Raw genomic sequence first — 13013 nt, forward strand, 5'->3', positions numbered from 1 at the left:
AATCATTTTAGCTCTTTGGTTGGTTTTGGAACGTGCACAGAATATTCTGCTGCTCTCTTTTTTAAAATGTATTTATTTTTGTCTGGGAGGAAGTGCGGCGAGCGAGGTCTGAGTAGTATGGTCTATTCTTCTTTACAGAGTCTACCCCAGAAACACTAGACAACAAGAAATGGGAAGAGAGTCTATTACAGGTATGCCCGTCTTTATCTAACATCCTCTTTGTCTGTGCCCACAAAACTGTCAATAAGTCACTATGGTGATCTTTATTTAACATCCTCTTTGTCTGTCCCCACAACACTGTCAATAAGTCACTATGGTGATCTTTATCTAACATCCTCTTTGTCTGTCCCCACAACACTGTCAATAAGTCACTATGGTGATCTTTATTTAACATCCTCTTTGTCTGTCCCCACAACACTGTCAATAAGTCACTATGGTGATCTTTATCTAACATCCTCTTTGTCTGTCCCCACAACACTCAATAACAGTCAATATGTAGAACACGTTTTGTCCCAAATGAGATCTTATTCATTTTATAATGCACTAATACACTTTTGACCAGGGTCAACAGTATGGCACTACATAGGGAATAGGGTTCCTTTTGGGATACATACAGTGTCTGACACACAGTGTTGGATGAGAAATGTTTTCTGTTTCAGTCACAAAGGGATTTGATATACAGCATTATGATGTGGTCACATGACTGTGTGGTTTTGTTTGGTCATGTACAGTTCCTAGCCAAGTCCCTGGTGGCCATAGCTGATGACAAGTGGAGCTGTCAGCTGGCTATAGAGGCCACACGTTACCTGTCCACCTATAACCAGTCCCTGGAAGAGAAGGTTAGTGAACAACCTCATCCTAACCTCTCTTCAACCATGAGTAGGGCCAAGAGTTCTTCATGACCTGACCAGGGAGTTCTCTGGTCTCCACTTAGAGTTCAGGGAAAACTCCTAGCCCTAACCATGAGATGTAACACATTCTATTTATTTGTCTCTTTAAACATGATCTTATTTATAAGTACCTCAAGGAACTCTTCTGAACTTGATAAGCTTTAACAAAATCTTATTAAAACAATATATTCTACAAAGTATCCAGATTGGTAGAACCTCCATAAGCCTCAGCAAAATCTTAGTAAAAGAATATCTAATACAAACTATCAATGTTTGTCATCTTGGCTTCATGGCTCTTTCCAGAGTTTCCTCTACAGGTGCGTTGGTGTGACTCTGCAGCAGTGTTCCAATAAGGACGTGGTCCAGAAGCAGCTACAGGAGATACTGATCAGTGCACGACACAACGACGCCATCGAGAGAGCGGTAAACCTCTTAGTCTCCGTTTGAGTCAGGCCATGATCCTCTTGATAGCGTTTGCTTTTATTTATCATCAAATGTTCAGCGTGACCCGTGATGTAATTGTCTGCGTACGGCAGGGCAGAGCGTCGCCGGGCAGAACAGTGTTTCTTTGTGCAGCTAAATTGCCCATTTAAGACAGTCTTGTGACAAGTACTCTTAAACCTTTGCTTATTTTCAAAGGGAGGTCACGTCTGCCTTCCTAAGCTGTAATTTTGTGTCTGGTGTTATGTTTCCGCTCATTTCCGTTGTATTTTAACCAGATGATTAGGAGTTGTGGTGTTTTTACAGTCTTTAGGCCTAATAGAGAGTGGTAGTCAAATTGTAATGCTGGTGTTAATGATAATCCAGATGTACTGTTTGGTCATTGGAGGCTGAAGCGTCCATTAAACTGTGCTAATAGGGTGTGTTTGGGGTAATGGGTTTCCCAGGGTGTCGCCATGGGGATCGGGCTGTGTGCAAGCAGTCATCTCGATGCCACTCTGGCCAAACTGGACGACTTCGGGAAATCTGACGCCTTCAAGAAAGCCTCAGGAATATTCAGCCTGCTCAAAGTTAGTATGCTATTCGTGTTTTTATTTTCATCGTAGGCAGATAAACACAAACCTGGCAATGTCTGCCTACCTGGGAGGTTCTCTCTACACCGTACAGTCAGCAATTTAACACATTCAGATTGAAGATTTTATGGAGTTTGTTTTTCTTTCTACTACTTTGAGCATTTGATTGAGCCTGCCTGGAGTGCCAGGTACAGTCGGCACGGTTTGCACTTTTGGGACTATTCCATTGGTTCCATTTCACCAGACAAGCTCGATCAAGCCCTGCTAACGTATTTCTAAAGGAAACGTGTACGGGTATTGATAAACTGATTTTAATTAGCCTAATTTATATATTTGAAGGTTTTTATAAAGTTGACATTCATTCCACATTTGAAATAGCTTTTTAGTCCACTACTAGGCTCAATCTGTGTCTGGGAAACCAGCCCGTACACTAATCCTTTCCATCTCTACCATCTCCTCCACAGGACAAGAATGACTTGGATGTAGAGAAGATGAAGAGCACGCTGATCCTGTGTTACGGTTACGTAGCGCTCCACGCCCCAGAGGACCAGATCCTGTCCCGCATCGACTCAGACATCCTCCGCAGCATCAGTAAGCACTTCAACACCAAGGTAAGGAGCTAGGGCTTGGGAGACACTCACATGATTGCTCCACCACATCCCTTTAATAAAGCTAGTCCACAAAGTTTCGACCCAAGAGTGAATCTCTGTCAGGAAGGCCTGGATGAAACAGACAGCCAGCATCTCTCAAATTTAAATGGTTCTTTAATGTTGTCAGTCTCAATGGACCCGTTTTGGCCTTCAGGGCACATAGTCACAAAGCGTCTCAGAGTTGGAGTGCTGATTTGGATCAGTTTTATCTTTTATATCATAATGAATAAGAGGGGGAGGATCTGATCGTAGATCAGCACTCCTACTCAGACCCTACAGGCCCAAGCCTTCATCAGCATAAAGACCGAAGAGAGTTAGTTAGGGTGTTACATTTGGCTGCCCATACTGTTAGAGTACAGAGGCTGCCAGGGACCGACCTGTTAAATACCCCCACATGTCCTATAAAGAGGTGCAGCCAGTCAAATTAAACCCCACTCCCATCTCCAACCATCCATTTATCCCCCCATTGCAGAGAGAGAAAATAATCACTGAGCGATACCCGTCGCTGATCACCACATAGCACTGTGTTTTCCCTTTCCTCAATGGCAGCGTTAGCTAGCGTAGTCAGAATAGCTGCAGTTTCACATTATTCCTGAAACTCTATTTTTACTGTTCTCCGTTGGCCCAGTGAGCATGCTTGGGTTGGCATGGTACTGAGTGACCTCGCAGAGAAGAAGTTCTGTGAGCATGCTTGGGTTGGCATGGTACTGAGTGACCTCACAGAGAAGAAGTTCTGTGAGCATGCTTGGGTTGGCATGGTACTGAGTGACCTCGCAGAGAAGAAGTTGTGATAAGACTGAGTCTGATGGAGTTAAAAAGACATGCTGGTCAGACAGGATCCATCCCAAATGGAACCCTATTCCCTACATAGTGCACTATATAGTGAATTTGGGATGTACACAGTCGGTTAGGCTCACTGCTCACAATTACATACTGGTGGTTATATGGTTAAAACCAACGATGGGTCATAATTTGAGGCATTTGAAAGGTACATAAAACCACACAGCACAAACCACAGTGAAAGGGATGTGTGATTATATCAACCAGTTGGAGAAGTCCCGCTACGTTGTAGTGTTTCAAATGTCTCACTCGTATCATTCAGGAGCTCTCTGTCTCTCCATGGCTACAGATGAACCTGGTTTATGTCCTCAGGGGTTCTTCTCCTGTAGCTGCCGGCCATATGCTTAGCATCACAATGACTGTCTGAACTAGCCTCCATAGTTGTCTTGGTTAAATGAGTCCCGTTAAACTGCAGCCTTCAGGGAGGAGCCGCTGCCAATGTACACGATGACCTCCAGATGTCCACTTGAATTGGATCATGGGATTTTATGTCCGTGGTTAGGGTGGGTGATTGGACACACACACACACACACACACACACACACACACAAGGTGTTTAATGTTAAGAAGCCATCGAGTCTTTTGGGTTCCACACAGGGCTCATTTAATTGGCTACGGCTAGTTGGCTAGCACTGTAACATTTGCTAACCTTTTTACTGCAATGTGGAAATAGAGGTTGAGTTCATCTGTATGTGTGAGACATTTAATGTACCGCTGTCCCTTACCATGGTTAACCATCTAAACGGGGAACACTTTCATGGTAAGGGCCTTCTGTAGTCTGATACCTTTTTCTTAATGAGGGGAAAGAGCATATTCTCTTCTCTTTAGGGGGAAAGGATATATTCTCGTCTAGTAGCGTACACTTGTGGATTAAACTCCTTGTTGCTTTTATGTTGTGCAGGTTCTGGGAATTAAAATAGAGACCAAGGTACCGTGACTGGACCCTAATGAAGGATCCTCTCTCTGTCTCTCACTAAAACTCCTCTACCAATCTCTTCTCTCTAGAACGCTGCTGCTTCAACTTTCTGAACTTTTAGAAGTAAATGGCTCAGCACCACATGTAGTTATAATGGGAGGCGGTGTATTTGTTCGCCTCTGTTTCAGAAGTTCAGAACGTTTAGTGCTTTTGAATGCCCTCCATGTCCTACTAACACGGTATGACACTATGGTGTTTCTAGGGCCTTGTGGTTTCCTCCTCCCCTTTTTGATCGAAGACACACACCAGCTCTTAGGTTGTGATGCCAAATCATATGGTGGAATTTGATGTTCAAATTCTTTTTCCCCTTCCAGATCGCAAAGCTTACATTTCTGTCTGACATTTACAGTCTCCAAATCAAGGCATGGATGATCATTCTTTAAAAATACACCCTGTACTTTTTGATTGTTGAATTCATATTGACCTGTATCTGCACATTGATTTTTAAGCCAACTGAAAAGTAGTCAACTTCATCTTCAGTAGAATGTGTGACTTACCCAACCATAAGCTGTTGTTTCTTATGCCATTTCCTGAAACCATTCTATTGATGAGATGCTCTTAGCAAGTTAAAAATAATAATAATAATTATCGACCCCTAACATTTTCAACTAAATCAAAAAATCACTAGGGTTGAAATCCTTGGTCCTGCTCTAGGCTCTCCAGCTATCTCTAGATGTGTTATGGATGGCATAGGGAACTTTAGAATCATAGGGTCAGTGACTGTCTGTGTATGAGGGCTGCACTATACAACTAATATGTGGTTGTCTTGCTCACAATGATGCCAACAAACTAAACCTCGGACTGCTATCGCCATGAACACAGTCTGAGGCTGTGTGTTTGTCTCTGTTTGTGTCCGTCTCCCTGTCTCTGTGCATATGTGTGTGTCTATCGGTGTGTGTGTACGCTGTATTCCCCCCCCATCAGGACCTGACCATGAAGCTGAGTCTGATTCAGAGTGTGGGGCTCATAGCCAAGGCCATCAGCACCGTCGTACGTAATCAGGGCTACATGTTCGTCCGCAAGCAGGAACTCATGGCAGTCATGATGGTCAGTGTTTATGTCATGTTTATGTATTCTGTTATGTCGTTGTTAGAACAGTGTTATGTAGCCCTTATGATGGAGGGTTACATTAAATGTTACTGGATTTAGATCACACCAACTGTAAAACATTTAGTTAAATGTTACTGGATTTAGATCACACCAACTGTAAAACATTGTTAGTTAAATGTTACTGGATTTAGATCACATTGTTTATGACTGCCTATGACAGCTGTTATGTCTTAGGCAGCTGTTAGAAAGGTTTTATGATATAAGGGCTGCTACAGTCAATTGGTTCTGATTGTGTTGACCCATCTCAATATCTTCCTTTTATTGAAGGATTTTATCAAGGCAGAACCCACGGATGCCATGCGGACTCCGGTTCGCCACCTTGTGATGACCACGTGTGCCAACCTCATGTATCCTTTAATGCCCAGAGGTGTGCTAGTGGGTTGCATATTAGAACAGAGCCCAGAGATGTCAGCCATAGACTGTCAGCCTGTCAGGAGCTTGTCAGTACCAGGTGTTTCATCTTCCTCTCGGGTTGCAAAAATCAGGGAACTTTCTCCAAATTCCCAGGTATTCCAGAAATCCTGTTTGGAAGATTCTAGATATTCCTTCCCTCCTGATTCCAGGAATCTTCCAACCAGCATGTCTGGAAAACCTGGGTAGTTTTTGCAACCCTAGCCTCTACTGAGTGACATCATTGATCCTTGACCCCAGGTTGACCCCAGTAACCTGGAGCCGGCACTGACGGAGAATGAGAACTTTGATATGCTGCGGACGTGTCTGAACGGTGTGTACGGCCTTCCCCCGGTGAACACTCCGGACAAGGACAGGGGAAAAGACGAGGAGGTGCTGGAGCCCCAACAGAGAGAGGTGAGGGATGACGCTGTAGCATCTCAATACCTCGTTGTGATTTTTCCCCGTCAGTGGGTTGCTGTAGTCAACAGGTGCACAAACCTGGAGGGGGCGCAAAATGAGAATTACTCTACGTGTAGGTACATGAACTATTATTCATACAAATCAACCAATCCATATTGAAAAGTTTGTTCTCGATTCAATCTAATTGATGTTGACCTAAGTGCAATCAAACCAATGCATCATGGACATTTCAAAGTCAGTGGATTGGCATAGGGTGAGTCACAAACCATGTGACTAAAGCAGGAAGTGATTTATTATGTATCCTGTTATAGAGAAACCTTAGTTATGTTCAACTTTAGGACACACATGAACAACCTCAAGTATACATACACTGTATGCACAGCCCTTCTCTCTGTGTGTAGACACGCAGTCATCTCAGCAAAAACATAAACCTGCACTTTGTTCCTTCACACTCATTTTGTGAAAGTATGAAACGGGGTGTTCGCGGGTCCTTAAAACATATCTTAAATTCATTTATCTGATTTAAAGGCCTTAATAAGTTAAAACATTTCTTAAAGAATGTGACGGAGATGACTACACTGTTTTACATTGTGCTTCTGCGTAATTGTTGCTACTTTATCAAAACGGCAGTATTAAATAACAATCGAACCGCACTTTCAAGATGGTGTGTGTGTGTGTGTGTGTGTGTGTGTGTGTGTGTGTGTGTGTGTGTGTGTGTGTGTGTGTGTGTGTGTGTGTGTGTGTGTGTGTGTGTGTGTGTGTGTGTGTGTGTCGGGCCGTTGCCAGAGGAGAGGGAAGGTAGCCTATACAATCAGATAGACAACAACCCGATCTGGGATGAGAAACCGACATTGTCCTTCTTACCTAAGAAATGTTGCTTATGTTGGTGATTAGGCTACACAATGTTCCTGCAGATTGTTTTGGTTGTAAAAACATTTTTGTGCATTAATCTGCTTCCTGAAATGAAAGTATCTGCCCTGTCCCTGTTTCGCTGCTGGCTCTCGCTCCTTCTCCCCCCTTTACACACGGAGTGAAGGGAGAGATGCAGTCTGACAGTTGAGCAACATTTTAGAAATGTAATTGTGGGAAAGACGTAGTTGTTTTAAAACAACTACTGTTAAGAGTAGAGTCTCAGCTTTGTGTATACTGTAAAAATAATTTCTGTCAAGATAGAGGAAATGACACCACATTACAAACGGATGATGAGCCAGTGGAACGGAGAGGAGCGTACCATTTGGGGTGAATACAATGGAACGTTTTTGTAGGATGTTACATTTACTGTTAGATCAATTGCATTGCTATCCAGCAACAATATCATATTTAGAGTTAGCACTCTAGCTAATGTGTTTGGAGTTCCCACTTCCTCGGGCGGCAGGTAGCCTAGCGGTTAGAGCGTTGGTCCTGTAACCGAAAGGTTGCTGGTTTCAATACCCGACTCGACAAGGTGAAAAATCTGAGCAAGGCACCTCAACCTTAATTAGCTCCAGGGGTGCTGCACTACTATGGCTGACCCTTTAAAACAACACATTTCACTGCACCTATCTGGTGTATGTGACTACATTATATGTATTTATTTGTAGCATATAGCCTAGGCCAATATACACAAACATGCAGGCAAATAAAAAAAATCGGATTTATTCTGGATCCTATTTTGTTATCGCACATCAGATTAACTATCATGCATTCCCTGAACATGTTAGATGAAATGTCTATAATAATGTCTCTGCACTGGATCAAGTCAGTCTTAGAGCCCTCCCTCTTAGCTACCTTGCTTTAAAGTACAGCCATTTGATCCTGGATTCACTGAATGAGTTATTTTATTAGACTTTTTGGTTGTAGGCTAATGTTCTAGTCTTATCCCATCATTATTATTGGATAATACCTCCAGGAGACCTACTGGGTGTGTAGACTTTTGTTCCAGCCCCAGTCTAACACGTCAGATTCTACAAATCAGCTGCTCAACAGGACCTTGTTAATCTGACTCCGGTGTGTTTGAGCAGTGCTGAATCAAACGCCTGCACACCCAGTGACCTAGTTCTCCAGGTGGAGAGTTGACCGCATGTTTATACACTTACTGTGCTGTATTTTTGACTTTAAGGATTTTTTCACAGTGGTATGGTGATGTTATTAAGTATCATTGTAGCAGGTATAGGTATCGAAGCCTGAGTTCTGGACACTTAGCTTGTGATCTAGCTAATGATTAGCCCATTGGGGCAGCCTAAACAAATGCAGATGGGTAACCCCATGCTTCAGCCATGCTTCAGCCATCTATAGCCTAGCAGCCCAGGAATCATCAACTAGATTCAGACGCAGGCTAATTAAAATAAAAAATAAAATAAAAATATTGAGTGGATGGAACATAATGACTAATAATTTGTAGACTACAAATTGACCACAAGAAGCCCAAACAGATATGTTTGACTAAAACATAATAATTTCAAACCTTGCTTACATTTGTGTACGATCACGTGTCTCTCTATAATGCGTGGGAATACTTGGAAACAGTCTTAAATTCAACTTCATGGAACCAGCAGATACCCTGAAAGTGGAGATGGTAAAGCTTGTATCTACTGCTTTTCCCACAGGCGTTATACAAAGACACCTTCGATGCTCTTCAGGAGTTGTTGAGGAATATTCTGTCAAGAGACCTGAGTCCAGACGGACTCCAGAGTGTATTCAAGGTAAGTTGGTGATAAGAAGTATACGCTTAAATGTTGACTTATTTATACGTTGATCTTTAGCTCAATCTTGACCGTGTCTTTGGTCGTCCGCAGCACATTGAGGAGTGGTTGAGTTCTGGTCAGGGTCATGAGAGGGAGAGGGCGATGAACACCACCGCTCACATCCTACAGTTCTACTTCAACAACCTCCACGTCAAAGTGAGTCAGAAAAACATCTGCAAACCCTTCTTTCTCAGGTAATATTTGGACCTTACTAGCTGAAGTCCTTGAGTTCTGTAGACATAAACTAACCGCAAATAAAGCTGTGTTTGTGTTTTTCAAAACGTTTGAGATGCCATAATGTTCAGCTCAGTAAGTATACTTACTGAGCTGAACCTTTGTTTGCAGTGGTTCTAAAGGCTCATTTGGTAGGAACAATGGGGCTTGTGGTACCAGGACCACAACATACTGAAGGACATGGAAATAAATCATCCACAACTCCTGGAGAACAGTAGAAGTTGATAAAAGTGCTTCTTTATTGTTAAAGGGATACTTGGGGATTTTGGCAATGAGGCCCTTTATCTACTTTCCCAGACTCAGATGAACAGGTGAACTGAACTAGAAGTCTATGGATATCTGCTAGCATCCTTGTAGATACCATTATACTTCGTCATTGTGCTAACGCCAGTTAGCATTGGCTTACGAAACGACCTCTAATTTCCTTAATACTGGATACAGAGTCATAAAAATGGTATCCACAAGTGGGGGAAGTAGATGCAAGGCGTCATTGCCAAAATCCTGAAGGATCCCTTTAAACGTGGAACCAACCCATAGCCTTAATCTGGGTGTTCTGTCTCTGTAGAACATGGTAACCTTCCACAACCTGGGTTCTCTCCTGGGCCGTCTGGCCCCCCGATGCACCGACCCCAACCCCCTGGTCCGCAGGGCAGCCATCGACTGCATCTACACCCTGCTCTACATCCAGCTACGCTACGAAGGTAACACACACACACACACACACACACACACACTGTCTCTGATTCAATACGCCTCGTCTTGTATAGTTTCCTATTCTCTGGCGACCAGCTTAACTCCCCCAGCGACCAGCTTAACTCCCCCAGCGACCAGCTTAACTCCCCCAGCGACCAGCTTAACTCCCCCAGCGACCAGCTTAACTCCCCCAGCGACCAGCTTAACTCCCCCAGCGACCAGCTTAACTCCCCCAGCGACCAGCTTAACTCCCCCAGCGACCAGCTTAACTCCCCCAGCGACCAGCTTAACTCCCCCAGCGACCAATACAGCCCATTTGTAGACACCTTTTAATATGGGAAACTCTGGTTCCATTCCAAATGGCACCCTATTCCCTATATAAGGCTCTGGTCAAAAGGAGTTGACTATATGGAGTGGGCTGCCGTTTGGGAAGCACCTCTGTGTTTGTGTGGCATTCTGCTGGGAGTGAGAGCGCAGTGTGGAGCTGGTCTCATTGTCTCCCTGCCCTGGCGCTAGGCTTCTCTCTGGACTATAAAGACGACTCGGTGGAGAGACTGATCACACTGAGGGAGAGCATGGACAACCCAGACCACTCTGTCCTCTACAAGACCTGCTCCGAGCTGGCCAAGGTGAGGGACTCTGTTACACGATAGGAGAATACAGTCAGCATTACATTCACAAAATTCTGGTCAGCTCTTTCTGGAAAACCTGGGAATTTGGGGAAAGTTACTGGAATTTTGCAGCCCTACTTTCATAATGTGTCTGTCTTTATTTTGTCTGTCTGTTTTCCCCTCGTCTGTGTAGATCATCAGTAAGCGTCTGCCCCAGCAGCAGCTCAACACTCTGATCTTCATGTTGTTTGAGGGGCTGGTGGACTCCCAGTCTAACTGCTCCAGAGCCTCCAGTGTTCTACTCAACACCCTGCTGAAGAACAGAGGAGCGGGACTACAAGACCTGGTACACTCGCACACTCACTGACTCGCACACTCTCTCACAAACACATTCACCCCCTCTAAATGAGCTGTGTGTGTCAGGTATCAGAGATGCTGGAGGTGCTTCACAGCCGTCTGCAGATGATCAGTGAGGAGCAGGTGAAGGTGTCTGTGGCCCAGTCCATCCTCATCCTGGCTACACAGCACCTCCAGACTGTCATCAACACACTCATCTCCTACCCCCTGCCCTTCGACAGGTGAGAACCCTCCCTCCATCTCCTACCCCCTGCCCTTCGACAGGTGAGAACCATCTCTCTCTTCCTCCTCCCTCCATCTCCTACCCCCTGCCCTTCGACAGGTGAGAACCATCTCTCTCTTCCTCCTCCCTCCATCTCCCACCCCCTGCCCTTCGACAGGTGAGAACCATCTCTCTCTTCCTCCTCCCTCCATCTCCCACCCCCTGCCCTTCGACAGGTGAGAACCATCTCTCTCTTCCTCCTCCCTCCATCTCCCACCCCCTGCCCTTCGACAGGTGAGAACCATCTCTCTCTTCCTCCTCCCTCCATCTCCTACCCCCTGCCCTTCGACAGGTGAGAACCATCTCTCTCTTCCTCCTCCCTCCATCTCCCACCCCCTGCCCTTCGACAGGTGAGAACCATCTCTCTCTTCCTCCTCCCTCCATCTCCCACCCCCTGCCCTTCGACAGGTGAGAACCATCTCTCTCTTCCTCCTCCCTCCATCTCCTACCCCCTGCCCTTCGACAGGTGAGAACCATCTCTCTCTTCCTCCTCCCTCCATCTCCTACCCCCTGCCCTTCGACAGGTGAGAACCATCTCTCTCTTCCTCTCCTTCCTCCATCTCCCACCCCCTGCCCTTCGACAGGTGAGAACCATCTCTCTCTTCCTCCTCCCTCCATCTCCTACCCCCTGCCCTTCGACAGGTGAGAACCATCTCTCTCTCTTCGTCTTCTATCTCCCCTCTGTTCAACAAAGAAGATCCCTCTCCGTCTTTGTTTCTCCATTTGACAAGTGACAGCTCTCTCCTCTTCTCCTTTCCAAAAGTCAACTCCCGTTCTCCCTGCTTCATTTGACATGTTAATTCTCTCACTCTCTCGCTCTCACACACAAGTGAAACTCCATGAATCTTCCAACCAGTATTTCTGGAGAACTGAGGAATTTGGGGAAAGTTAGACATTTTGCAACCCTGTGTGTAGTAGCAGAGGAAATGGTTTTACTGCCTCCCATTCTTTGTGAGCGCTACCCCTCACGGTCACTTCTCCCTGTGTGATCCCCAGTTGGAGCTGTGAGATGTGGATTGCCCTGGGGGCAGACAGTAAACTGGCCTCTCAGATCATGGAGATGCTGATGGAGAAGCTCAACGTCATGGTGCCCTACGTGGACAAGAAGGAGTCCATGATGAGAGGAGGCCTCACCAAGGTGGCCACCAGTCACCCTCTAGCTGTGAGTAGCAGGTTGTAGAGTGCTATGATGAGACTGTAGATGTCTGGGTAATGGTGGGTTGCTAGGTTTATTTGTGTCAAATGTACAAGTCTGAGCAATCATTTTCTATGCTGTTCTATTGTGTCAGATGACCTGTGCCCTGAAGGAGATGATGCTGAACGGCCAGAGCCATGAGGCGGTGGTGTCCCTGTTCCCCCAGCTCTTCAGCTCCCTGCTGGTCCGCCTGGGCTCCAGCGTGGGGGTCACACTACCCAAAGACATCAACAGCTCCGGAACAAACAGGAAGAGCCCCACCAAACTGGCCGCCGGCTTCGACGTGTGCGGGTGGGTTAGGAGCCGACATGCGCTAGCTAGCACATACTGTACCATAAGACACACTGGGTGGAGTGCAGGGACACCCCATTAGATTATCTGGGGAGCCAGTGTTAGAAAATAACTAGAGGTTAGGTCCTACAGGGGTCCACATGAACCCCCCCCCCCCAATATACCTCCCAGAAAATGTGATTACGGAGATCATCCAAACATATAAAACGTAAATATACACTAAGTACTGGTGACATACTATATGAAGTTATCAGTACAGGTAATCAAAAAGAGTAATGACAGTATCTGTTTCACTGATCATAGTTACCATACGATGTGAAAATGAAGCAGGAACAATCTAGTTATTTTAATTGAA

At 45.2% G+C, this 13013-nt stretch overlaps 1 protein-coding gene across 4 annotated transcripts in view; it reads left to right on the forward strand.

Moving 5' to 3' along the window:
* mroh1 (maestro heat-like repeat family member 1) overlaps positions 1-13013 on the forward strand; it is a 40738-nt gene that overhangs the window by 13323 nt on the left and 14402 nt on the right. For 2 of the 4 annotated variants that reach the window (XM_071396131.1, XM_071396132.1), the window contains exons 18-35: positions 139-191; positions 732-839; positions 1194-1313; positions 1778-1900; positions 2368-2514; positions 4295-4321; positions 4684-4731; positions 5294-5416; positions 5747-5826; positions 6142-6286; positions 8878-8973; positions 9067-9171; positions 9815-9950; positions 10459-10571; positions 10747-10899; positions 10977-11131; positions 12169-12334; positions 12462-12658. In XM_071396131.1, the coding sequence (XP_071252232.1) occupies positions 139-191; positions 732-839; positions 1194-1313; positions 1778-1900; positions 2368-2514; positions 4295-4321; positions 4684-4731; positions 5294-5416; positions 5747-5826; positions 6142-6286; positions 8878-8973; positions 9067-9171; positions 9815-9950; positions 10459-10571; positions 10747-10899; positions 10977-11131; positions 12169-12334; positions 12462-12658 (2095 nt within the window). The remainder of the gene's footprint in view (positions 1-138; positions 192-731; positions 840-1193; positions 1314-1777; positions 1901-2367; positions 2515-4294; positions 4322-4683; positions 4732-5293; positions 5417-5746; positions 5827-6141; positions 6287-8877; positions 8974-9066; positions 9172-9814; positions 9951-10458; positions 10572-10746; positions 10900-10976; positions 11132-12168; positions 12335-12461; positions 12659-13013) is intronic. The other 2 variants (XM_071396133.1, XM_071396134.1) reach the window with 2 other exon arrangements.

The sequence above is a fragment of the Salvelinus alpinus genome, chromosome 4 (genome assembly GCF_045679555.1).
Source record: "Salvelinus alpinus chromosome 4, SLU_Salpinus.1, whole genome shotgun sequence".
Lineage (NCBI taxonomy): Eukaryota > Metazoa > Chordata > Actinopteri > Salmoniformes > Salmonidae > Salvelinus > Salvelinus alpinus.